The sequence below is a fragment of the Apteryx mantelli genome, chromosome 1 (genome assembly GCF_036417845.1).
Source record: "Apteryx mantelli isolate bAptMan1 chromosome 1, bAptMan1.hap1, whole genome shotgun sequence".
Lineage (NCBI taxonomy): Eukaryota > Metazoa > Chordata > Aves > Apterygiformes > Apterygidae > Apteryx > Apteryx mantelli.
In genome coordinates this window covers 99,751,197-99,778,509 of record NC_089978.1, presented here as the reverse complement: position 1 = coordinate 99,778,509, position 27,313 = coordinate 99,751,197, and the positions used below count along the sequence as shown (strand labels likewise).

The 27,313-nt window shown below is 38.2% G+C and overlaps 1 protein-coding gene across 2 annotated transcripts in view; it reads left to right on the top strand.

Annotated features, from left to right (window-relative positions):
• Positions 1-27,313, top strand: part of SLC37A1 (solute carrier family 37 member 1) — a 39,284-nt gene that overhangs the window by 815 nt on the left and 11,156 nt on the right. For both annotated transcript variants that reach the window (XM_067298394.1, XM_067298383.1), the window contains exons 2-13: positions 3,726-4,012; positions 5,793-5,874; positions 6,788-6,914; positions 8,752-8,830; positions 9,721-9,856; positions 11,409-11,485; positions 13,316-13,482; positions 14,310-14,347; positions 20,196-20,279; positions 23,805-23,945; positions 25,508-25,598; positions 27,008-27,070. In XM_067298394.1, coding sequence (XP_067154495.1) covers positions 3,957-4,012; positions 5,793-5,874; positions 6,788-6,914; positions 8,752-8,830; positions 9,721-9,856; positions 11,409-11,485; positions 13,316-13,482; positions 14,310-14,347; positions 20,196-20,279; positions 23,805-23,945; positions 25,508-25,598; positions 27,008-27,070 — 1,141 coding nt within the window. In that variant the 5' untranslated portion in view covers positions 3,726-3,956. The remainder of the gene's footprint in view (positions 1-3,725; positions 4,013-5,792; positions 5,875-6,787; positions 6,915-8,751; positions 8,831-9,720; positions 9,857-11,408; positions 11,486-13,315; positions 13,483-14,309; positions 14,348-20,195; positions 20,280-23,804; positions 23,946-25,507; positions 25,599-27,007; positions 27,071-27,313) is intronic.

Here is a 27,313-nt window from a genome sequence, read left to right as displayed (position 1 = left end):
CTGGGCAGCTGTACTGGCTTTCACCTAGTCATCTCATGTTGCAGTAGCCTCCGGTTCAGTGCAGTCGCTAACACAGTTACTGGTCGTTATGGAACTCGGTTATAGATTCATTGTATATTCACAAGGATGGTTTGCCACATTTTAAAGTCAGGATTACTTGTTTTCAGATTTGTTCATTAATATTAAACAGAAGGAGCACTGCCATTTAAGACTGTTCTAAAACCTCCTAAGCTCATGGATTTGGTAGTTTATGGCCCAGGTGTTGAGCTGCTGGGCATTAAGTACACTGTGCCTTTGATCAGCATGTGCCCAAAGGCCTCTTGAGTCCTTAAGGACATCCTGATCAGGACCTGAGTTTTGTATAGAGGAGCAGTGGGTAATGCATGCCTGTCCTCCAGAGTAACAGTGCAGAAAGACATAGGGACCAAGCAGGAGCTTCACTCCATTTCTCCAATGCACAACACAGTGCAGCTGAGCCAAAGTTTATGGTATTTACGGTGGTAAAGGCTGGTAAAAAATGACAGTGTTTTCCTGAAACAGCAAGGGAATTGTGTTTCAGACAGTGCAGTGTGAAGCCTGAAGGAAAAATATAAAATGTGGAAGGTAAGTATGGGTTCAAACTTAGTACCAGAATATTGTTTTATACCTGGCAATATAACAAGGAGTATAGGTATTTGTTTGCACTGCCAGGAAAAGTAGTTGTTGAAAATGAAAGAATAGGAAACCAGTTCAATTATTGAACTGAAGTTTATCCTTGTGCTTTGTTAATAAAGGGGAAATATAAAAGATGTGTTGGTAAACTATCTGCTACATCTTACTAATATTGTTTCTGAAGAATAACTTCTTTATAAAACCTGGTTTCATCTACAGCAGCATGAGATCTTTATAACCTGTTATCACGAGTGACATTGCCATAGGGTCCTTTGCTTTCATGGGAAAAGTTTTGTTTGTTTGTGAAAAGCACAACCATGAATGTCAGATGAACTCACAGATGTATGGAGATAGAGATAAATGATTGACAAGTAAACAAGAGCTTGGGGCATGAAATCCACTCCAGTCCTTGTAAGGCCAGAATTTGGGTCTCTCTGCCTGTAGTAGATAAGAGGAAATCATTCCCTGTCAAAGAGAGTTCGGGTGCAGTTCTCTGAATGCTGCTGATAGTTCAGTCGTCTTTGTTGAAGCCACATGATTCTGGATTTACAGCAAGCATATGCCATCATGAGGTTGTGGTTTTTGTACTAGCTTTTGTGTGAGTATGATCTGTGCAGCAGGTGCACGGTTGTGTAACCTTGTGTGGCCACTTAGTATTAAAATGTTTGTAAGATGTGCGGAGAGGCTTCTGACTTCTTACACTTACACTTCTTACAGTCCTTACACATTGAATACCTGTTTAACAATTACATTTCCATGAATGATAATTGCCTTATCCCCTTATATTTTAAGGGAACCATTTTAAGAGGTCTGTGACCTCAACTTTTTGTTCTTTGCTAGCCTCTCACTCCTCTCCCCCCCCCCCCCGCCCCAATGGATATTTCTGCCTCCTCACTCGGAGTATGGCCACTTAAATAATAGTTTCAGTATCTGGGACAACTGTGGGAGAGGAGAAATGGGTTTGGGATTGCCCTGAAACAGGTCTGCTACTGCTGGAGTACTGCTCACTCCTACCCTGGGCTGCCTCTTCCCACCTCTTTTTCTCTTCTCTTTCTTCTCCCACTGGAGTTCTCCATAGCTGAGTTCTGCCAAACACAAAATGATTGACGAGCATTTGATGGCTTGACATTCAAGCTCAGCTGACCTAATGGCTAGCTGTTGCTGTAAGGGACAGTACCACTTTTAGTCCCTGGCTTTATGCTCCTGCTGCTTCAGGTGCATCCCACTTAGCAGTCCTGTGGCCGCAGAGTGGGTTACTATTTTCTATTAGACCAGCTGTTTTTCAGGGCTGGTTTTCTGACAGATCAGCCACCTGAACTGTGGCTATGCAGCCACTAGGTCTGACACAGAGGGAGTCAGGAACCTGCAGCTGAGGGTGGGAGAGGAAAGAAAAGGTTGCCCTTTCCTTGGCCCCGGCAGCTTCAGAGAGGAGGTAGGAAATTCCTGGTGGGAGAGGTGGGAATGATTATAGGATTTGCTGGTTAATTGCACAACTAGTATCTGATTTGGAGAGAGAGGGGAAAAAAAAAAACACCAAACAAGATTAACGAGTCTATTCTGTTTTACAGGAGGGAGATTTCATTGTGGGGAGGGGACAGGAGAGATGTCAAGCTGAACCAGGTGAATGTGAAGAATTAAAGGCATGACAAAAATGTGTGTTTACGTAAAGGAGCAGACCCTTGATCTTTTGGTGGGATACTCAGTTATGTGAAAAGGGCGTAGATTTCTTCCATTCCCAAGGGTAAAGCATATGTGGATAATGAAGTTTTCAAGTGGCCAGGTTTGACGCAACAGGTATTGTGTTCAGTGCTGCCACTCAGTCGAAGAGGAGCACACTTGTGCTTTCTATAGTAAGAGGGGGGAATAAAGACCAGAGGAGAGAGGCTCACACCTCTGCCTGTCACATGGCAGCTTATAAAAATCCCAGGTTAATATAAGCCCTTGATAATGACAGTTGTTTTCTTCAAAGGAGATTTTTTCGTTAGCTCACTTCCTGTTGTTCCCGGGAGAGTGAGTCCTGTATCTTGCCAAATCTCCGTGAGAAGCATGGTGAGAAGCGTGGCTGGTGCTGCCTTTAAGCCCACTAGCTTTGGCTACCAGAAGAGTAGGAGATCTGTCACAGCTCCCAGGCAGGGACACTGCTGGGTGACAGTTGTAGTCCTGGTACATCATCCGCTGTACTGCTGGGATGGCACTGCTGTTAGCACACGGGGAGGCTCAGCTGGTCTGCGTGAGCTGCAGTCACACCTTTTGCCTACAGTGCCTTGTGTTGTCTTACGCAACCGGTGGCTCAAACTTGCTGCTAAATAACAGTGCAGCTAGTTCCTGTTGCCGAGCATGTAATAAAGAATACGTTGCATATTTTCCTGTTGAGGGTCTTTGGCCAGGATTTAAAGAAACGGTAGGAATTTTACAACATTTAATGCCAATTTGAACTGGTGCTGTCACAGTCTCAGTGTTCCCCCCAGTGTTGCCTATGCACGGGAGCCTGCCTTCCCCTTTGTGCTCGCCCCCTGGATGAGCTGGTGTAGAGTGCTCAGGTGGCAGAAAAACATCCCTTTCCTCCCCCACCCTGAGGTTTCTGCTGATTTCGTGCTTTGTGCAGCACCGGTGCTGGGACAGGAGGATCAGGCTGGCCGGGGGAGTGCTGATTGAGATCTGCTAGCAGCGGTGTTTGGCTGCTTCCCTCCTCAAGCTGAAGGGTTCTCCATTCTGGGCTGAAAACACTGCAGTCGTCTTTGAACGAATTTCAACCTTATGAGTGGTTCTGATGTTTTAAAGTAGATCTTTGTAAGGTGGGGAATTACCAATTTGTAATCTCTCTGAGACAAAAGCAGTTTTGATGTCAGCAGGCTTTGGATCATGTCCTAAATGCATGTTCCCCCTCTGCTCTGTGCTATGTTGACTTCTCAAAATAGTATTTGTTCAAGTTCTCTATTACATTTTGATGTCTAGAAGGTTAGTTATGCTAATTCTTATTTCTGAATTAGATAATTGCTGATTTAAATATAGTCATTAGAAAGTACTAGAATACCTTGATAAGAACACTTAGATACCAACTTCTCTTCTTTAAGGATCAGCAATTAACAAAATTAGAGTGAAGAATTGGTCGCGTAGTGACCGAAGGTATCTGAAGAAAACCTTAAGGGAGATCAGCTCAGCTCTGCAGTGTCTCTTCCAAGTCTGTTGCCAGTCTACCATTACATGGCTTTGGGAGGATCTTTGTTACACATTCTGAACAGCAGATAACATTTGCCCAGCCGTAAAACTGTGTTGCCTAAAATTTGATACCAGCTGTAGAGTAGATGGCTCAGCTTCCTCCTGGCATTCGCTTCATCACTTTATTTTCAAGAGATCAGTGGTAAGTCTTGAAGTATGTTGCTGATCTTTATTTTGGACAAGGTGAGTTTGTATCTGGGAAAGACGGTTCTGGTGCTTTTCTCTATTTTTACCTTTTCATTGCTTCACATATAAACCAAGAAAATAATTGTCAGTTGTGTAACAAATAAATATTGCTGTCTTTAAAATGCTGGCATACATTGATGGGGAACCTAGTCATGGACTGTATTATAGATCTTTATTTATCAAGTGTGCTAGACAATAAATCCTTCTGTCCTTGCCTTTGCAAGGTATGTATTTGAAGGGATGAATTTCAAATTTTTATTTTCAAACTCTTAGGTGGGAAGGGGGCTGGAGATTAGCTTGTTTGTCTTGACTAGAAATGTATTTTCTCCTCCAGAAATTGATGTTTGATAAAGACTAGCAGAAGCTCAGTTCTGGTTCTTGCTACTGTAATATAAATAGCAAAAAAAAAAAAAAAAAAAAAAAAAGCTTGCTTTTGGAAACTAATCCTGGAAGCTTTTCTGAATCTGTTTCGATGGCATCAGCTCTGGTGCTTTTTCAGAGAGAGAATACTGAGTCAATTGTGTGTGAATAACAAAGAAATAACAAATGAAAGACCTAGCACTTCCCATTTGAGCAATATTATCACACATTTCTTTACTGGAGCAGCAAGGACAAGGTCATTACAGTTTTTATGGCTTGTGAGGATGCCTTCAGTAATGGGGGTGAATAACTCAGTGTAACTCACTCTTTTTTTATTTTGTTTGTGGATATGCTAGAAATATAAAAGAAGACCCTTGTTATGTAGAAGTTGATAAGGCAGAGAATGACTGAAGATGATTAATTACAAAGTAGGAACCGTTATGTGCTGTGTGGTATCAGAGCTTTGTATGTATGCATGTAGCATTATTTACAGATTTTTATTTTAAGGTCAAGGCTGGAAGGAGCCAGTAGATCTAGTCTGATCTCTATGTATTGTTAAAAGCGTAAATCCACAAAACATTTCCCTTCTTAAACAACTGAAACGTATGTGCTGCAAGTAGAGAATAGAATAGATCAGATTGTTATCTTTGCTTAAAACCCTTGCAGTGACAGGAAGTTTATGATATGTCCTTATAATTCAGACATATTGCAGAGAAAGACCCAAAGACGCCGGTCAGGATGAGGGAAAGTTCCTTTCCAAACCCCAAGCTGGTTAATTATGTTCATGTACTCCAGCTGACAGTGCACTGTCTCAGTGTCTGTCCGCTCTGTAGTCTGTAGAAATGACTGATTCTTCTTGTTGGAGAGGAAGGCAAAATAAAGCAAAAATCCTATAAGCAGTAAGGAAAGAAAAAAAACAATAATCCGAAATAGCCAAATTGACAGCACGCAGAACCACCATTAATGTCGTGATCTTAGCAGAAACCAGATGAGACTATGATATGTGAGATCTGATTATCACTATGTTTAATGTGGAACTGCCTTTTAATGGCCCCTAAAGGAAGGATATAAACTCAACAAATCAGCTGTGCGCAATCCAAGTGCAGAAAGAAACAACACTACCATGTAGTCCTATCTCTACCTGTGTATTAAAGAATTTCCTTTAAAACCTAGATCAGGTCAGATGTTCTAAAAGAGTGTTAATGCTAATGTGGCTTCTCTGGCTGTTAGAAAATATGAAAAAGGTTGTCTTCAGTTATTCCCAAATTACCAATAACTTTTGTAATATTTTAATATATTAATATATAACATAACTTAGCACTAAAAGTAAATCTGAATAAAATCATTTTCAAATGCATGGTTTTTTTATATTATAGGTATAGAGCCTTCATTTTCATTCTCACTTTCTTGTTATATGCCAGCTTCCATTTATCAAGGAAACCTATTAGTATAGTTAAGGTAAGCAACCTTGTGTCCTTGTTTAAACATCCTTCTACTCCTATTAAACAAGGAAACACTCTTTCTTTTCTGTATTTTCTTTTGTGAAAGGCAGTGTTAAACTTTAACTTGGAGTGGTTTAAAAGATGAAAAAATGATAAAGGTGGTGCACAGTATTATTTACTTAATAAACTTTTGTGACACCACTCCTAGAATATTGTGTATACTTCCATTCTTTGGGCTTAACACTTTGCACAGCTATGCCTATACTTGCCACCATTCATGTGAATTAATCTAATGTATAGATATATAATGTTTGCATTCTTAGGTTTGAGAAATGTTGCTTGTAACTGATGAGTCAAATGTATAAAATCCTAGCGGCATTTACAAGACTATTCCAAATGCTGTTGAGCATCATTTTCATAATTGTTTGTACACTTGGGATTCTATGGGATTCTTTTCTTTTCTTTTCTTTTCTTTTCTTTTCTTTTCTTTTCTTTTCTTTTCTTTTCTTTTCTTTTCTTTTCTTTTTTCTTTTCTTTTCTTTTTTCTTTTCTTTTCTTTTCTTTTTTTGCCAGTTATAGATCTACTCCTGTTCCCAGTGAAGCTGGTGGCAAAATCTTCTCGGGCTGTCTTGTATATGACTGATGAGTAAAAATGAGTAAAGTGGGTCAATGTTAGTGAAGTATTTCAAAATCCCTCAGTATCAGAAACACCGTTTCACTACAGGGTGTTGTTACCAGCCACATAGTTTTTCTTTCATGTAATGGGGGCTTCACACAGCAAAATGCCACAGGCTAACGATTCTGCTGATTTCAGTGGGTTTGACACAGGTTCATATAGAGCTAGAATTGTTAAATTTGCTAGTGTATGGGATTTAGCAGGGTTCTGTTACAAGTGAGTCTTCTGTTTTTAAATTCTCTTTCTATATCAGGGAGAGCTGCATAAGCACTGTGCTGCTTCACATGAAGTTGAACTCAACTCCTACAGAGAATATGCCGCCCAGATTCAGCCTGTCAAAAAGCCATCTAATGTGTCTCAGTGTGGCTGGGAACCATTTGGTGAGTGGTGTTTTTTTTTTTTTTTCATGATAATGTGTTGATAATGAGAATTAGATTATCTGCCTTTTGCTGTTTGTTCTTCGTATGTGGAGGTATTCAGGAGATTTATTTGGGAGGGGTGCTTTCTTTTGAATGTTCTCATTGATATTCCGAACAAAGTTAAGTTGCAACCCCCCTTATAGTATCTTTCCTGCTTAAAATCACTTAAACAGCTGATATTATTTTACCTGGTATAGCTGTGAAATGTTTCAGTAGAATTTCAGTCAGAAAACATGCTCATGTGAAAATTTGGAGTTGTCTTTAAAATGTTCATTATGGAAAAAAAATTAAAAGTAAAAAGGAATCATTATGATCTTCTGCTGTTTTAGTTCAAGGCCCAGAGGTCGTTTAAATGGAATTACTTGCTGTGTATCTAAACTGGAGCTTTTCAGAGTCCTTATCGGTCAGAAAGAATATTTTTTCCTCCTAATTTAATGGTGAGAAACGTGGGACTTTCTTGCAGAATAGGGTCGGCAGCTTACTGAGTAGCTTATAAACCTGCCCCCTTACTTAAATAGAAAAAAATATTTGCCTGCTTACAAGTTAAATTCAAATTGTATTTTAATTTAATTGAGATTTTTCAATCATTCCCTGACATTTTATCACTGTCAAGAATATCAGTGGAGTAGAACAGTCACATTCAGCATGCTAGTCCACTCCAGTCTATGTGGCCATCAGTAATCTATTCTGCTTATTCTTTAACTAGCAATAAAATCCCCCATTCTTTTCAAAGATAGTTTGAGATCTGAGCTCTGGGTTCTCTGTGGACAGAACCCAGTGTTACTAACTGCCTGCTGCGAAGTAATCAGTTCACTGCAAAGACTTAGTCCCATAAGTTTCCCAAATTATTGGGGTGCAGTAAAACTTGGTTGCTGTTTCCTGTTCCTGGACCAAGGAGGTAGTGAGTTCACTGATTTAAAACATTAGTTAGCTTTCTTAATTTTCAATACCTTCTGAACTCCAGTGTCCTCCCTCTTCCATGGACACATGTTGATGGCACTCTAGGCTTGTTCTTTCAGCTCTTTTTCTGAGGCAGCATAGCTGGAAAGCTGGGAATATCACTAAAAGGAAGAGTGTTGTAATACCTGTGACTTTACTCTCAAAGCCAATGGAAATTGTGGTTCCTTGCAAATACCCGCACTCTTTTTCTTAGGATGAGCCTGAGATTAGGTGCTCTGTTGATGTTTCTAGCTGGGTGGAGTCCTTCCTGCTGCCTCCATGCTTTCTGCAAGTCCCATTTAGTTGTGATTGTGGTCGTTTCCTGTACAGAGCAGAGTGCTGTTTTCTAAACACGACTTCTATGTCTGTGCCCTATGAGTAGATGGAAAATGAAATGCAAAAGGCTTTAAACATTTTATAAAATATATTAAGCTGATTCCCTAGAAGCTTATATGATGATGGCTTTTTTAGCCATTTTAGGTTTTAGGACATCACACATTTGAAACATATCTTTCCACTATGCTTTTAATAAAATCCCTTAAACTTTTGTGTTTTCCTCTTGTCTAAGAAGCTGTAAGAAATGGTCAACTTGTTAATAACTGATGTTTCTTCTGTTGCCAAATGCTGTTTTGAATACAGTGGAATTAAGATGTAAGTTTTAGAGGGTTTTTTTTTTGGTTAAATAAAATGTTTTGCAAAATTCATGCTGAAGTCGAAAAGTGCCTATTTAAAATTAAATGTCAATGCAGGTACACAAGTAGGTTTTTTTATAATGTAAAAACTTTTGGAAAGCTATTGGTACATTTAATAGTAATTTTTTTTGATAATTTGATAATTTGTTTTGAAAATGTATTCTTAGATAAGAACAACTACAAGCAATTACTGGGAGCACTGGATTACTCGTTTCTGTGTGCATATGCAATTGGAATGTATCTGAGGTAAATCTCGCTCTTGAAAACCTGCTTCATAGTTTACTGTTTTTATACGAGGCTATACTACTTCTGAGCTACTGTCCTTTCCTACTGGAAAGTTTCTGGTGAAGACAGGAAGAACTTGGCTATCACGCTCCAATCTCTGTGCTAGCTGCTGTGAGAAAAATGCATCTTCCTGAGTCCCCAGTGGTATAATCCCTGTTGATATGTAGAAATATTCTTACCTCCCCACGACTGCCTTATGCAGGAATGCTTCCCAGCTCACAATCTAGCCTGTCTTTCTTCATGTGGAGGTAGGATGTGTGTCCCCAAACAGCAACTTTCATGTGTAGACTAAGCTAGCTGTCCTGGCTTTCTTTTAGTAAAAGGAGAGAAACAGGCACCTCCTAAAAGTGTAGTTAGCCCATCTTAAGATGTATGGGATGAGCTGCTGTCTGGAGATGCCTCTTTTTATTGACTAAAAATGGAACCCTCATGAGTAGAAGCATTAGCAAGGAAGAAGAGTCTCGCTCTCAGTGGCTGGAGACATTGGAGATGTATTACACCTTACAGATCATTTGAAAAATGATTTTGTGAGTAAACCATTTCCAGTGTGCTCCAGGTGAGTATCTCCCTGAAAGATGACTGTGTAGATGTCAGTACTTGGCAATTAGTGAACGTTAGTTGTTTGTTGTTTTATTTTGTCAAGTGTTAAAAATTGCTCATTTCATTTTTAATGCTTCTGTGCAAAAAAACAACCAACAACAACAACAACAACAAAACAGAAACAGCAGCTGCCAGCACAGTTTCTCCTCAACCAGAATTAAAAAACACAAAATGTTCTTTATTTTTGAAAGCTTGGGGTATGGTCTCACTTTAATCATACCCTTTCTTTTTCTTTCCTTCCATGTTTCAAGTGGTATAATAGGGGAACGGCTACCTATCCGGTATTATCTGACAGTCGGAATGCTTGCTAGCGGACTCTTCACTGCAATGTTTGGATTGGGTTATTTCTATAATATACATAATCTGTGGTTTTACATAATGGCCCAGGTAGGCATGCTGTTATTTAGTTACTGTGAGTTTCTATGGTGCTTTTTGGTGTTGTGTTTTTTCAGGTGCAAACAATGATTAGTGGTTAGATGAGAAGATATAAATGCTGGCATACATTGTGCTATGAAAGTTAATGACAGACAGCAATGATAGAGTGTATAGCCCCAGGCTTTATTTTAAAAAAAATGTTTTTTAGGGGAAGAAATCTTTAAAAACAAATTAAAGTGTTTCAATCAGTGTCAAATCACTGATCAAATCTTTGCAAGCCTTAATGTGGGAGAGTTTTGAAACAGACATATTTACTTTTGTCAGTCTGTCAACACCTGAGTGACGCATCCTGGATTTCTCTGCCGGATAATTATATTTATGCTGCTAATGATGAGCAGTCTTCCACACTGGTGTGGCTGAGACACAGCCAGCTTCCGCAACGAAAATCGTTGTGTGGGATTTTTCAGAGCACTTATAGATCTGATCAGGCATCACATGTACATTTACCTTTGACCTAAAATGAAATTTAGATCAGGACCAGGATATGATTTGTCCTTCTGCGTCATTTTAGGCATTTCCACACCTTGCATTGCTGCTCTCTTTGTATTATATCAGCAACAATTTCACAGCTGGCGTGTGTCCATGACATGGTGCAACATGGCGTGCAGTGATACTTGTGTATTGAAAGCTTTCTAACCATTTCACCTGTCACCTGTTTAACCATGTCACTGCCCCAGTGCTCTTGGGCTACTTGGTTTCTAAGACCTGAGCCAGCTCCTTCAGGGTTGGGCTAGGTGTCTCTACAAAGCACTGCACTGCATGATATGGACAGTGTGTCCTGTAATGCCAAGGATGGTCTCATGCTATCAACCTAACTGGTTCTTGGTGAATAAAGTGATGTTGTTTATTGCGTGTTCAAATGCTCATTGTGCATGTGAATTATTGTACTGTGATCTTTGTGTCAATGTGAAATGCTAGAAAAGGAATTTTAGAAAAGTCAAAGCAAGTTAGGATTCCCTTGGGACCTGTGCAACACCCAGGCTGAAACAGTTCCTACTCCAGCCTAAAAATAGCATGTTAAGTGTCTCCTCTCAGTTTATGTACATATTTCTTTTATCCCTTTCACAATTAATGTTTGGGATTGTCCAGTTTCCCCTAAAGCTTTCTTTTTTTTTATTTTTTATTTTGTTTCATTACAAACATACTTTGTCTTGCATCCAAATTGGGCAAAGTATTGTGTAAGTATTGGGTGTGGGGAATTAGTTTCTCGGTTCTGCTTAGTGGAATGTGATTTTTGTTAGGTCTGTGATTAAACATTAATTTTTGTGTTTGACTTCATAAAGTACTTCGAGATATTTGGGTAGAGGGAAGAATCTCTTCAAAATATTATAAATTGTTTGTTCTTAAAAAAAAAAAAAAAATCATTGGAAACCCCCACTAAATTTCTAAATTCAAAGCATTTGTGTAGACTTCCTTTTTCCAGTGCAACACTCAGCAGGAATTTTGTAGGAACCTGACTTATTGCAGGGTGTGTTTGCTTATTGTTATTTTTATATGCTTTCAGATAGCTAATGGGTTGGTGCAAACTACTGGCTGGCCAAGTGTCGTTACATGTATTGGCAACTGGTTTGGAAAAGGAAGGTAAATAATCCAAAGTACTGGAACTACAAATCAACACATTTTGGGCTGTAATATTACAATCAATTTAAATATCCTGCTCTTGCTTCAGTGATTTTGGGGATGAAACAAGCACTTGGGTAGATCCTTGAGAGGAATTTTCTTTGTCATCCTGGTTAGTTTACCTAAAGAGTTTAAAACCTTCTGTCTTATGTCAGAACAGTGTTCTGTGGTAGCTCTTTAATCTACTCTAGTTTAGATGTTTAATTTTTCCGATGAAGTATTTCAGAATTGAATTAAGAAGAATTCTTGCAAATATTATCAGTCTAAAACAATTTTTAATAAAGGCAGCTACCATACCATTTTAATGTGGAATTTCTCATATTTTCATGAGAAATCATGTGTGTTTGTGTTTTAAAGGAGTTGTCAGGGTATAGCCCTTTTTGTCTAATGCCCTTTTTTTCTGATAAACTTACAGAAACTCAAGTATTTAGTTAAAGAAGAAAATAGATAGGGCAGCTGATTTAACCTTTCTTTTTGTCATTTTTTTCTTTAAAAACTTTTTTTTTTAATCCTGAAGAGAGGTCATGCACAGTGATTTTTTTTTTTTTTTTTTTTTCATCATACCATACAGGAGTTTTTCATAAATTTTGCAGAAGCTGCATGCTAAATCGTTTGGTTCTGATAACTATTGATGCATGTAACATACAGTAATGCTACTACGGTGCCATCCATTGTAGATACCATTGAATGACCATTATTATGAATGAGTACAAGAAGAGGACGTGTGAAAATTAACTGTACTTTCTATATAAAATCATGGGATAGTTAAGAAACTTTCATCTAAAGCTAGTTTTCTGTAGTCTCTTTACTGAAACTTTCGAAGTGTAGAGAACAATAACCATCATACGATATTGAATAAAATTGGTGATTCTACACAAAAGGGATGCTTTTATTCAGATTTCACTTCATGCAAAAGCAAAAATCTCTACTCTTAGGAGGCTAAATAATGGGCTGATAGATAGGGCTCTGGTCTAAATGCTAGTGAACTGGTTCTTGTTCTCATTTTGCTACAAATTTCTTGAAACGTGAGCAGACCTTTTAGATCTTGTCTTCAGCCAGAGCAAAAGATGTGTTTTAGTTCAAATTAGGTTGCTCCAGATAAAATGCTACTGAAAGCAAAGTAGTTTTCCCATGACTTAGGAGGAAAAAACTGTTAGCTGCCTTGATGTTAGTAGGATTTTTGAGGTTTACATTAGCCCAGCTGGAGTTATTGTGCAGCAGTTCTAAGCTGGGATTTCCAGGCTGACAGCAGTCTGATGTGCCAGCCAAGCTTGTGCCGGTGTTATCTTCAACTAGTGCATGGTAAGTCCAGGATGTGTTCAGAAAATTCTGGATTTGCTTTACCTATCCTGTACAGATTGTTTTCTTCTGCGTGGAAAATCTAACGTATTCTGAAAGCATCAGATTATCTGTGCAATGTGTCTGCCGGAGGGCTTGCATTCCCAGAAGCATCAGACATCAGACTTAGCATGCATATGCTATGCAACATGTGCATGTTTTAATCCAGAAAACTCTATCCAGAAACATGCAAGCCCTGAAGATGCCTTTAAATCCCATTAAATGCAGAGTGAATTCTGTCATGCACAGACAAGTACTTAGAGCATTTCTATTAATATTGAGGTGCCTTGAAATTACTAGATGAAAGACTGTAGCATAAAGGAATGTTCAGTAACAGAACAGGTTTCAAATATTTCAGTGATGCTAAAGATGAATAGTTTTTTGATACATTTTTCTCACTATAATAATGCTTATTGTTGGAATAATAAGAAATTTTTGTCTTTTTTGATGCAGGAGAGGTTTAATCATGGGAATGTGGAATTCACATACCTCAGTGGGAAATATCTTGGGATCCTTAATTGCTGCTTACTGGGTGTCTACCTGTTGGGGTCTGTCCTTTGTGGTGCCTGGTGTTATCATTGCTGTGATGGGGATTGTTTGCTTCCTGTTTCTTATTGAACGTAAGTGTTTTAGTCTGATAAAAACCATGTAGGTGCTCATTATGGGAGGGAGCATCAGCTGTTTAAATTAAAGTATCCAGTGAAAAGGATATGTAATAGTTTATTCAGATATAAACAAATGCTCTTCAAACTACAGCAATACTTAAACCACTTCTTCCTAGAACACTGTATGGAGAAAAAGACAGGTATGTCCAAAGATATAATACACTCAGACTCTGGCACACCTGAGGAAGTACCATTTCAGAATTCAGTCCAGTTCTCTGTCTTTATATAAACTCTTCAAGTGCATCTTAGCAGAATATCCCACCTTGCTGCAATGTATATGCAGTGCTACCATCCAACACGTTGTCCATATTCTGTACTACGAGATCTAGAAATCAGCTGATAGAGCAAGTTTTGTTACTTTAATTGTACTGATAGAAATTAAAAGAGAAAGAATTCCTCCTCTTGTCCTTATGTAGACTCAAATATATTAGTATATGAAAGCTTATGTTACTGTAGCTGTTCCATCTCAGGAAATAAAAATTCTGCAGATATAACTGGAGTGTTGTAATGAGCCAGTATGCCAGACTAGCACTTAATACAGTCTTAGAATGGGAAGGATACTATGGAGCATCATTTTCTTTTCCTCTACCAGTACAATTAGACATTTATACCAGGACTGCTTTTGTGTCATCTGTAATGTTGCTTTATTGGAAGTAAATTACATAATTGTTCCCCCCCCCCCAATCCCCTCATAGTCTAGACCAGGCTGTACTGATAGAAGTGTTTTAAGATGTCTATTATCCTTGTTTTCCCTATTAATCATGTGCGGTATTGTATTTCAGATCCTAAAGATATAAGTTGCTCCTGCACACCATCCAGTGTAAGTAAATGCTTTTTCTATTTAGCTTTCTGTCTTCTAATATACATGTTTACTCTGATAGTTCTGGAAACCAGATGATCTGTGTGACCCTTTTGTGCCAGGCTCTGCTGTAACTGACCTGAGCATGAGGGAATGATCACCGTTCTGTGCTGCAGTAGAAACCAGTAGCTTACTTTCTATCAGAACAGGGTTAATCAAAAGGTGAATGATTGGTTTTAATTTGTGTTTTGCAGTGGATGAACTCATTATAGCAAAACAAGTAAAAAACATTCATCTTTGTTCAAGCTTTCTTATTTTCCTCCAGTCTTCCTGGGCAACAAGATACTTAGAACATTTTGACCTATATCCTCCGGTTGCCCTCCTTACTTAGGTAATGCATAATGAGGTAGATGCCATTCATATCCTATGAAGGGTCTCGCTGTTTGAGAATGCTGTACTAGGCATTGCAGAAAGTAAAAAGCAAACAGCCCTTTCCCCTGACATAGTCTCAAAGCAGCATGCATCTATGAGTTTGGGGTGGAAAGTGGTAGAGGGAAAGACCGTAGGAGCGCATGGCTGGGGAAAAGAGGCAGCAAGGGCTGGATATGAAGTTGAGGTGAAGAGACTGGAGTAAACAGCCTATGACAGTGAATTTTGTTATCATATAACATGGCCTTTATTCAAAACCAACTGGACTTAATGAAGATTATACTTGCGTTAATAAAGAAATGTGAAATGGAGAGAGAAATAGCTTATGCTTAATAGTATGGGTCACATGGCAATGCAGTGCTTCAGTTTTTATAGAATCACAGAATAATATAAGTTGAAAGGGACCTCTGGAGGTCATCTGATCCTACTCCCTGCTCATAGTAGTGCTAACTTTGATGTTCATTGGATTGCTTAGGTCTGGCCTAGTCAAATTTTGAACATCTCTAAGGATGGAGATGCCATTTATACTTAGATTGCTTCTTTTTAAACATCCAGTGAGTTTTGAGAATGTGAGTATTGATCACATGGTTTACTGGCATAAAAAAACAGTGCATCTTGCTGTTGTATGAGAGCTTGTATTTCAAGGGCTTAAATTGCAGTGAGGTAGTGAACTTTACTAAACTGTAATTGTGTTATCACACACACGCTGTTTTCTGTCTCTGGAATGCCTGCTGCCTGGATCGCAAGGGAAAACACGACTATCTTGACACTAGAGTTTGAAAATCCAGCATTAGAGATTGACCACTGAAGGCAATGTTGAGGCAGGATTATGGTGTGTGTGTGTGTGTGGATGTCTAAGCCTTCTTTGAGTTGTTAAACATTGAATGTATGCTTCCTTTGCCATTGTGATAGCAAGACTGTAGATTTTAATTGTTTCTAAAAGCAAGTCTTTTGTTTGCATATTTGCATAAAGTCGTTGATTGTTTAAACACTATTTAAAAGTAAGTTGGGAAGGTGTTTAAGCTCCAGTACAGAGAGGTTTGCCCAATGCATTTGGCACAAAAGTTCATAAGACTTCTTAAGTGCTCAAAACCAAGTAATGTAGAAAGCCATGTCTATGCTAGGAAAAGAGATTTATCTTAGAAAGCTTTAGCTACTACATGGCAAGATTATTCCTTTCTTACTTCATGTAGCTGTGGCCCGAGGCGAGGGAGGCAATCCAAGCAGAACAGGAGAAAAATAAGCAAGGAAAGAGAACAAAACAGAGAGCTTTAGGAAGACAAGCTGTGCGTAACTTTTGGTAACAGAATGTCATTTGTTATCCAGTTTGGTTTAGGAGTATGTTTGCAGGTTCATCTCTGTTTTATGTTCTGTAAGACTTTGGTACCTATTTATTTGTACTGTAACCAAAAGGCTCTTTCTCCTTTGGCTCCCAGGGAGCTGTGGGCAGTCACGGTCTGCCACATTTTAGACAAGTTCTTTGAAAGTGTGGTAGGGAAGGAATGGTGAAGAAGGACTTGAGGTTTCCCTTGTGTGAGGACAGATCAGGCCTGTTGAGGAATGCGCTGGGGAGAAAGTTCCAAGGGAATCCCACATCTGTTTTCCTGTACTAAAGGATTAATTATTCTTACAATCATCTGCACATGTATGTATATGTCAACTTCAACTTCAACTTGCAACCTTCTAGTTGCAAGTCTCTCAGGTAGATTGTACAAGGATGATTTCCACTTTTTACTCCTTCATCCCCTCCGTCAGTTTTAGTTAGATAGCTTTTTACATTTTAAATGCTTTCTTTTTCTTGAATAGTAACTGAAGGCAACTTGTCTTTTATAGTGTGTGTTTTTTAATGGTCTGTGGAACTCCTATTCTTAGTGTGTTACTGTGAGATAAGGCATATTCACAATAAGCTCTGTATTTGTCATTTAATTCTCTTTCGCTGCTTCTTCTGTCAACTATGAGAATATTTTACGTGACTCTTAGAGATGCCTAAGAGAAAGACTTTTTTCCCTTGGCTTTTATGTAGTTCAGAAATGCTCCTGAGAACATTCTAGCTGCTTTTATAATAGCTAGAGCATAATTTTTACAAAATATTCTGTTAAGCTTTATAGATGTCTACCATTTGTTTCAAATACATTTACTGGAAAGCATAACTAAAGAAGTCTACATGATAGATTACTCACATATTTCACTAAGAGCTGGTATGGGAAAAATGTGACATTCAATATAATACTTGTCATGATATTTTTAACAAAAATCTAGCATTTTAGGAGCTTTTATTTCCTTTCATTCACCACTCCTTTACCCAGTCCTAGAAAGGGGCTATCATTTGACTTAATCTTCTCTAGGACAGCAGCAAGATCACTGCATCATGTGCAGCCTCATTGTGTAGCACTGCATTTGACCTGCTGTTTCCCTGGAAACCTTGCTCTCCAGAGGAGAACCAAGGGCATCGCTTCTTCTTTCCCCATTCCATATGTTTGCATTTGCAATTCTTGTAGAGGGTTTATAAAGTACTTCCCCACACTCCTTGGACTTCAGATTAAGATTTGCCTGTATCTTGGGAAGCTATATGCCGTTTGAATTGCATAAATACCTCGCTTCAATCCTGTGTGGTCTGCAAAATACAATGGATTCTAAATTCTTAATGAATATGGCTTGCAGTTTCCATTCACTGTGGGGAGAGTGGTTTTATGAGTTGAGGAAATTGATAAGATAAGAATAGAAGTTCAGTAAGATATCCTAAAAATGCAGATGTGGTAGTGACCGTATCTGATTGCTAAAGAAAAAAAGATTGCTAATAGAAAGAAGGTTCATGCCATAAAATAGACTGTGTTATCACTTGGAACAAAAAATTTCAGCTTTGCTGATCAAGGAGTAGAATTTGCTGGCAGGCATAAAATGATAACCATCATTTTGTGCTCAGCTGTTTCAAGAAGCAAAACAACCTGTGTGCTTTTGCCAATTGTTAGAAATTCTTTTTGAAGAATAATAATGAAAAATATGTATATGCTATACTCATAATGCTGTAGCAGGTCACTTTGGACAAATTGTTGGTTAGGTGCAGGCAGCTGTACCTGATGGTGCCAAAAACTGAACTTTGTTGTAGAAAAATGAGGTGGGTTAAATTTAAACACAACTAAAATAAATGCTTAACATGAGTGAAATTTTTAGGGTAGAGTTATATTAAGATTTATAGATCATATTCATCTCTGTGTGATATCACTATCCTGGATGAATTTGGTCCACTGTTTATTTGCAGCATATTCATAAGCCCAATATTTCTACAGAGTTTACAATGGTGAGTGATCTCAGTTTATTGAGTTGCTCAGAAGCACAAGGGAAATCTGGGCAAAGAGCCTTGGATACGCAGTTCTCATTCTTCATTCACCAGTTTCTTGGGGTGTGTTTTGTTTGCTTGTATTCACCTTTGCTCTGATTTATGAATTTGAAATTTGTTTCAAGATATTTGAGTGTGATAAAGTGCATTTAGATGGCAGAATTAGAGGTTTAATATACAGCTTTCTGAATGGCAGTGCCCATGACAAATAAATGGAAGAAGTCAGTGTGCTTTATCATGCATGGGTGCACTTTTATAATGGACATTAGAGAGCAGGTTTAATGGCATTTGTAAAACATGATGATTTAGAACTTTTTTATTGCTTCTGGTCACTTTTCTCCCTGTATTATTTTTATAGGTACACGTGTTAGTTGCAGAGAGTTCATATAGACCTGTCTTTATGCTCTAGAAACATTCTTTAACGTGATTTTGTGTTTCCAGGAAAACTAGTTCTCTTAAACTCCTGCGATAAAGTGCTCGTGCATTTAGAAGATACCAGACTATAATTTTTATCTTCTGAAAAGCAGAAAAAAGTTTTAAGTATTAAATGTGCAGCCTCTCAGTCTAGTTCTTATCCCCAGACATTTCCTCCTTACCACAGTAAATCTTATTTTTGACAGTCAAATGAAAAAGTCTTTCAGTTTTTTCTCTGCTGTGCTGCTGAATAAAGATGTAGATGACTTTTCTCTAGATAATGGATTTTCTTCCCCATAGATTGTTGTAAATCATTTTCCAACAAGAGCCTAATTTTCTGTAAGATAAAATCTAAAAATCTGTTTTATCAGACCCTGGGGGTTTGGGTTTTGTTTGTTTATTTTGGAGTATGCATGTCAAAGATTGCTTGTGCCTGTGCACTGCACTGAACAGCATAAATACTTACACTTACCCTCACCTCATAAATTTTTGCCTTCTTAGAGGGATATGTGAATGAATGGCAGTTTGTCTAAAGGAAACTGCAAGATATATCCTTGAATTTTTGTTGGGCAAGAATTATTCAGTGCTTCATTTTCAATTAAAATGTTCAGTCAGGATGGGCATTCCTTTCTGATTTTTTTATTATTGTTTTTATCTTTAATGTGGCATTCAGGATGTAATTAGACACCTGGCAAACAAATATCTTATCCCTGAGGAGTACACAGTGCTTCTTGTGACCTTAGCATAGGTTATCCCTACCTGACTGCAAACTACATTCAAGCTGTACATTTAATTCAGCAAATGAACCTTAATATCTCTGGCAAATCCTTTTAGACCAAGGATCCCAGGCTGACATTTTCCAAGCAATGCTTGCGTTAATAGATATATGTAGAAAGCAAGGTCCGCCTGGGAGCCTGAAGGACTGTGCAGAATGTGGATGGGTCTGATTTGTGGGAAGGCTACTACCAGAGCTGTCTGGAGGGAGACGGTGGAGTAGGTTGCTCCAACACCCTGCCTGAGAAGTTGGAGAGCGCTCTGACTTACTGTGTCTTATAATTCTGACATTCTGCACTCTGGTAGATCCTACAGTATAGCCCATTGCCTCAATTTCTGTTTTGAGCTCCCTAGAGGCACTCCAGCTCTTCACTACCCCTCTTGCCCCCAAGAGAACAGCCTCTTGTCCATTTCTGGGTGGGAAGACTAGAGCAAGCATAAGATAATGGGATAAACTTTTTGTATCTTCAGCAGGTAGGGAAGTGAAGAAAAACGGTTTTCCTGAAACAAAGCAGCTCAACTTCTGTGGTTGCTATTAAAGTAATCTGCTTACAAGAAAATAGAGGTTTGAAATGCCAGTGAATATTCAGTAGTGGAAAAAGCTGTTGAAGACATTAAGAATGGCGTGACCGTGCTCTGAATTCGGTATGCTGCTTCTATGTACAAGACAGCATGAAGTCAGCCCTCAAATAGGTTTTGTAACTGTGTTTTATATAGATTGCAATAGGTCTGCCTAAGAACTTAAAAAAAGCAAAGCAGCACAGTCATTACATTAGAGATGCTCCGTTTGGGGCTATGTTTAAAATGTGATACACAGAGACTTATGTTGTAAAGAAATGTTTAACACTAACATAATCTTTTAAAAAAACAAAAAGCAACAAGAGCTTTTTTTTTTTTTTTCCTCCCCTCTTTCAGAGTTCTAAAGCCTTCCTGAACGGTGCAGGTCGATTCAGAGTCCAGATGCCAACCTTAAATGCTAAGGAAACCTGCAAGTCTCAGGTAAAATGTAATCAGTTATTGTGAAAAGTATGGAAAACTTCCTCACATGGAATAAGCTCATGTGGAATACTTACAGTAGATTTACTATGAGTAAAGGTTGGTCTTTGTTTTAGAATGCTGAAATCTGTTTCCCTTTTCATATACAAATGTAATTCTGAACAAGAGAACTAAGCGTTATCTAATCTAAATGCTGCACACCAAGCTGAATATGATAACATGCTTACTCAGTTAGTTTTAATTTGTGATCTGCATAAAATTCCAGCAAAAAGGAATGCATTCCAAAATATTTTCAAGATAATGCATTTGAAATCTTTGAACTACTTCTGTTGTGTGTCCCCTCCTTGCCCTCTCACTTCTGTCCTTTATTAATGTAATAGATGTATGTACTTACAGGATTATGCATGGAGACAGAGAGTTCTAAATATGAGCAGTTATTCACAGGAATCCTGCTTAAAAATTGTAAGTGTAAGTGCTGGTAATTCTCACTGGAAACTGAACTCTGGCTTTGCCCATTCATGGGCAAAAAGAAATGTTAACTTGTGATGAACACGAAGTGAAAATTTTCCATTTCAAATACTGTATTTGTATTCACTACACTTGGCACATCGTATCCTGTGAGGATAACTTTTTTTTACTTCTTCAGACTTCTACAGGAAAATGGAAACTTCATGTTCTTTTTTCATTCTTTGCCCATAGAATAATAATCAGCGTTGATGAAAAAGTTTTGAAGTTTTTGTCGGGGAAACATTTTATTCATGATTTTGATTGACTCTCTTTGTATCTGCTGGAACACTCTGTGTACTACTCCCTCCGTACTCAGTTTATTCGTGTTCATTTTGAGCTGCTCAGGAACAGTCCCCAGCCCAGAAACAATTTGTCAATATTATTCCACAGCCAGCTGGAAAATAAGGAAGATGATGTAAGAATTACAGAGCCAAAAATATAGTGAGCAGTTTAGTAGACAAAAATGGCTCTGTTAACTCTGATTTCTAGTACTGCTAATTGGCACCTTCACGGTCACCTCTGCAAAGAGTCTGCAGACCACGTGGGCAAAGGCGGCGTACCTGCTCGCACTCGCTGGTGTTCCCTTTTAAGCCCAACAGAGACAACATTGACAGTGAAGCACGAGAGCACTTGCTGGCAATCCCGTTCGTTAATATTCCTTTTTTTTTTTTTTTTTTTCCTGCCAGATGGGTTATTTATTTCTAGTATGGAGTACAAATAAGGTTTAAAAAAAATAAAAATTCCCGTTTGTCTCTGCTTCAGGCCCCAGTTTTTCTGCTTGTGACAGATGATCTTACTTCTGTCAAAGTAGAGTTGAACATCTTTGCTTTTTACAGTGGTTTTGTTCCAGTTATGTTGAGCTGATTATCACTGTTAGCTTTTGTGTCTGTACAAACAGCAGATGGTTAGCATTTATGAGCTTTTCTACTCCAAGCACACTAGAGTAGAAGCTTTTACTGATTTTTCATTGACCTCTTCAATTACTATAAAAAGAAAGCAAATATTCAGGATATGCAGCAACTGAAAGCAGAACGTAGTTTTGGCCATGTGACCTGAGGAACTCCACATGTTCATTACTGCTTGTGTCAGGTTGGCCTCTTAAAAATTATACAAAATTGAGAGATAATGAATCCTTCCCCAGAGATCAAGAGTGTGCCATATATCTAATCACACTATCTGACAAGCTGACAAAGCTGAACAATGTTATCTCAGCCAAGTGCAAACTGCTATTTTTTTTAATCCAGATACGTGCAGCATAAAAATCCCATATTGTCAATAACTGTCTTCAGCGTGAGTTGCTAAATAAGGTATTTGTGCTTTGGTCACTTGCGCTTTGGTATTCAACCCTCTCTGCTTTAATAGATTTAGAGCCACCTGTTTGAGAAATGAGCAATATTACCTCAGACAATCCTGATTAGGTTTGTTGTGTAAATGGTGTGAGATTCACCTAGTCAGTATCCAGACATATCTTCCATTGACTCCAGTGGGGAGCTTAGCTGAGTAAACTCGTCAGCATTTTTTTTAATGTTAGTTACTGGTGGTTTGAATTGCTACCGTCAAAATAATTGAAATTTTGAAGTTGCTCCAGTAATTCGGAAGATAAATGTTGATGGAGTGACTCAGGTGCCATAGCGTAGGTGTGCAGTGCCATTTTACATGTCCCTACATGTTTTTCCTGTCTTCCAGTTCCTGCTTCAGCAGGTTACAGAGTCTCCAATAAATCCTGCATACTATCTGCCAACCTTATACAAATGTTTTGGATGTCATATGGTAGCTTCTAAAATTATACTAAGTGTCCAGGTTCAGGCACCTGAATGGTTCCTAATGTCTTGTCCTAAATGGTATTCTTTAAAAATAGAATTTACCTTAGAATTACTCAGAGTAAAATAGCAGGATTGAATGTGTCCATCACATTATTTTTTCTCCATCAGTTTACAAAATATTAATCAGGAAGTTTTCATCTTTGTGATTACTGCTGGAAATGAAATGATGTACCATTTTATTTTTACTAACATACAGCCAAATATATATGGAGTTTAATTCTTCACTAAGGCTTAATTCAAATGCACAACAATTGAGAGAAAGAAAACTGTATGTAGAATATATTCATAGCTAGTAAGAGAGCAGAGCTTGCTAAGTTTTTGAGGGAGCAGGTGAAAGTGAGGATAGCTACATCCTGTCCTTTTTCTGAGTTGGCAAAGTAGTACTGAAGACTGTTCATAACTGAAATTTCTTTCTCTCTGTACAGCTGTGAAATGTAAATTTCCAGTTCTGTTCTGAGAGTTCAGTTCAGTATGGTGGGTGGATAAAATTAATAACATATGTTTGTGGCTAGATTGGGATGACTTACTTCACAAGTATTCTTAGCAGACAGTGGAATTATTATTAAAGTAAAATATTTCCTAGTGCAAGAAAACAATTCAAAATTCAGTTCTTAGGTAATACTGGCAAAAACTGAAGACTTTTGTAGTTTGTAGATTGCAGTGCTCAAAAGAAACAGGTGAAAAATTCATCGATTGGTTAACATAAAGCACTCACTATCCATAGCTCAACTGGAAAGATGACCTCTATTTAAATTGATGGATAGGATGATGTTGTGGACAGAGTCTGAAAAGCAGCTTATTATTTGTACAGCAGGTTGATGATGCATGGTTTTATAGAGAAGTTAGTTGTAATACCCAGTAGATTTTTTGTTCTAATTAGACCACCTAAATAGTGGTGTAAGGGAAGACTGGAAATTATTTTCTTCTGTTAAGTCAGACTCAAATAAGTTTTTTGCAACTTGAAATCTGCCATAGTAGAACAGAGACTTGATTCCGTAATGCAGTCTACATTCTCAGGCATAAACAACCAGGCTTGTTTTTCTATATACTTTATATACCCAAATCAAGAGATTTAAAAAGCCATAACTTTCTGTAATAAAAATACATACAACATTTTAAAATGACTTTGGAATGATTTGGTTACTTGATATGTGTTTTGATATATTTTTTCCTTTTTTGCATATGTTGTTGCTGGCAGACATTACAGGATCCAGAGATGGAGCATTTGCTTATTGACAGTGAAAACTGCACCATGTCACTGAACTCTGGCACTGCAGTCACTGCAGAAGGTAGACACGGGACATCAGCTATCAGCTTCCTTGGGGCCTTGCGAATACCTGTGAGTACATGTGCTCTTCTTGCCTGTTCCTCCAACAATCATATTTCTCATGCAGTTCTAAATGGAGTGGTAGGTGACATTAGCATTGCATCACAAGCTTTGATTGGCAGCTCTGGTGTATATAAAGCAGTATTTTGGTATATGAGACAAAATGCCACCTTCTCAGAGGAGAAGTGAAAATTGGTCCAAGAGTACCCTCTCCTCCAGTAAGCAGATGGCATAAGGTCATTGGTAGCATCTTAAAAATTACGAACGTCTGGACTCCAGTACCTGCGTAAACTGATTTTTTTACCTGGTATAACTAATACTCACACAGCCTATAGTCTAAAAGTTTACAGGTATTAATCTAATTTGAAAATATCCCCGCATGTCATGTGGAGATTGAGAATGGAAGAGTAGGCTGAGTCTATAAGCACTTGAGCTTCTCTTCTCTGCATCAGGACTTCCTTCCATAGCTTTCTTTTACACTCCTCAAAATTGTTTTTAAATCTCTTGTTTGTCTTATATAGAGAGGACAGACAACCCAAGCATTCAGACTGCTGGAAAAGAAGAGAAAGGAAGTTCCCTTTAATTCAGGGACAATCAGACTGTGCTCTAGGGAGCACAGGTAGAATTGTACCCAAATTTATTTGGACCAAGTGTAAAGGTAGAGGAAGAAATCCCCAACACCCAACTGCTGTGTTCCTGCATCCTCACATTTTGTCCCCTCTCACCCTCTATCTCAACTGTTTTTCCTGTGGCAAAGTGAAAGTAATGGGTAGAAAAATTGCTGCTGCCACCTTGAAACTCTGTAACTCTAGCTCTATTTTTCCTGCCTGATGTTGGGAAGGGTCACAGCTATATGTGAAGTGGCGTCAGTGCATGTGTGTGTTGTCCCTGCAGATAACTGCAGTCTACCATGCCAAGGATTTGAAAAGTCTGTCTCCAACTGAAAGATGTCAGATGGTGAGGGGAATGAAGATAGGTTAATTTGGCAGTTTAGTTGCAGCTCTGTGCAATAAGCACACCTTTTATATACCCAGCAGGAAAGAAGATGGAATAAATTATTTTAAATAGGCACCTGCTATGTCTGTGGTGTGGTTTTGCCACCTACTGATTTGAAGGCCTGTGTCATACTGGTAACTGGCTATTTGGAAAGGGTTAAACAACAAGTGAGAGATCTTAGATCTATCTAAAAAATGGGTCTAAAGAACACAAAAATATACCTTTTTCTCTGGTATATACTCCAATCCTGCTATACTGCTATATAAAAAGTCTTTACATTGATGAAAATAAGTGATGTAGATGTCCCAAACAGTATCACATCCTTCCTGTTTATTTTAATGTTCTATCTTTTGTCAGTTCAGTACAATTAAGAGGAGAAAAAGCATATGAGTAGAATACCACAACCTGCTCTGATTGTAAGTTTTGTGCTTGCAAGGGAAGAAAGCTTCTTGAGAATTCTTGAGAGAAAAAGAAAAGACTGAAATGCTACTCAGGAACAGTTTTCATAATGTGCTTTGATGAAAACAAGCAACAGCATATATCAAGGTTCTAACTTCCTATTTCCTTTGTTCTCTTAGGGAGTCATAGAGTTCTCTCTTTGTCTTCTGTTTGCAAAATTGGTGAGCTATACATTCCTCTTCTGGCTTCCCCTCTATATCACAAATGTAGGTAAGTATGCCAGTAAGAGAGAACAGAATTATGCCTAAATAGTGCCTGAAAATATGAGCTTGAAATAAATAAGAAAATAGCCTATTTCAGAAGCAGTAATGTTTATCTTTGCTACAGGAGCAGGAGAGTTGTAAGTCACCAACTGATATATTTTTCACTTTTACGACTTCAATATTATGAGGGAGTGTTTTCAAAAAAAAGAATCTGGCTTATCTTCAACAATTCCAAGCGGCAGTGGGGTGGCTTTGGCTCTTAAGAGCCAATCAAAAAGGTTTACTTTATAATCGTGTTTTTAAATGATTGAAGTGCCTTATCCAGAAGTATACCAAAAATATAAATAAGCTTCTTTATCTGTTCACTACTGCTATTTTCTTTTGTGCTGTAGAGTACAGAGGAAAGAATTTCCCCTAACTAGAGAAACTGATGTTCTTGTGAGTCATCATGTGGCCTTTAAACCCCCAGCTACCTAAAAAGGCTGTGGTAGACAAATATAACAGCAACAACCAGCAGAGACAGACAAGTTAAATGTTACAGGAAAACACACAGAGTTGCAGATACTGTAGCTAAAGTCTGTTGTGTGGACTCCAAATAACCAGCGCTCCTGCAGGAGTGGATACCTTGAAAGCAGCTGGCTTTTAATAGAAGGATTGATGATATTTAGCACAGTCTTCCCATCTGTGCTTTGGCTGATTCACTGTTGATGAGGTTATGGTAGTGCCACTGACACCACTGTTTTAGCACATATTTCTCTTTCAAGTGTATTTCCAAGACTTTCAAAAAATACCAAGAGGTTTAGAAATTCAGTTCCTTTTGAAACTTTAGACTAAATGTAAGTATATGCAAACACTGGTCCTCACTGCTCAGGGCAAGCAGTGGAGTTGAGGAAATCACGGTCTCTTCAGAGTCCCCATAAACTATGCAGTGTATGCTATGCCAAGCAGGAGGCTAGACATAATCTAATTATGAATATTACTGGTCATAACTGACCTCAAGAACGAGGCTCAGTAAGTGATCCAAATATGTGCTAATCGTGATTTTAGAATAAAAAGCTTAACTTACAAGCATTTGTTACCTGTTTATGAATCTGGCTATTAATACATCAGAATATTTTTAGTTCAAAGTTTAGTGATCAGTCAGCCCTGTTGCTTGGAGTGTATCAATAGTTACAGGGGTAAAATGCCCTGCCGTGTAGTGTAATCATATCCAAAAGACTGTATCACTGAATAACCAGTTACAATGTATTCTTTCGTGTCGTATGTATCAACATGTAAGAACACCTTATGATAGCTTATTCCTGTGAATAAACAATACTGCTGTAAGATACCTTTACCCTAGCATGACAAGATTGTACTGAGGTCTGTATTTTTTGTAGCCTTAAAATGAGACAAATGTTTTACTTTTGTTGCTAGAGCATCTTGATGCCAAAAGAGCTGGGGATCTTTCTACACTGTTTGATGTGGGTGGAATCTTTGGTAAGTTTAGTATTTCATCCTTAATCAGACCAGTTTAGAAAAACCTGTGGCACACACAGCTTACATATATTAGTCTTGTGTCTTATGTCCACTGAAAAAGAGTGGTAGGAAAGGTGCTTGGTTGAAAACTGGATTGGGCACTGAAAGCCTAGTAAAACATCTCTTAATTGAACAAACCACTGAGGTAATGATGTTGTCCACAGTAGACTATAAGAGCCAAATATTACAGAATCTTTTAGCTCC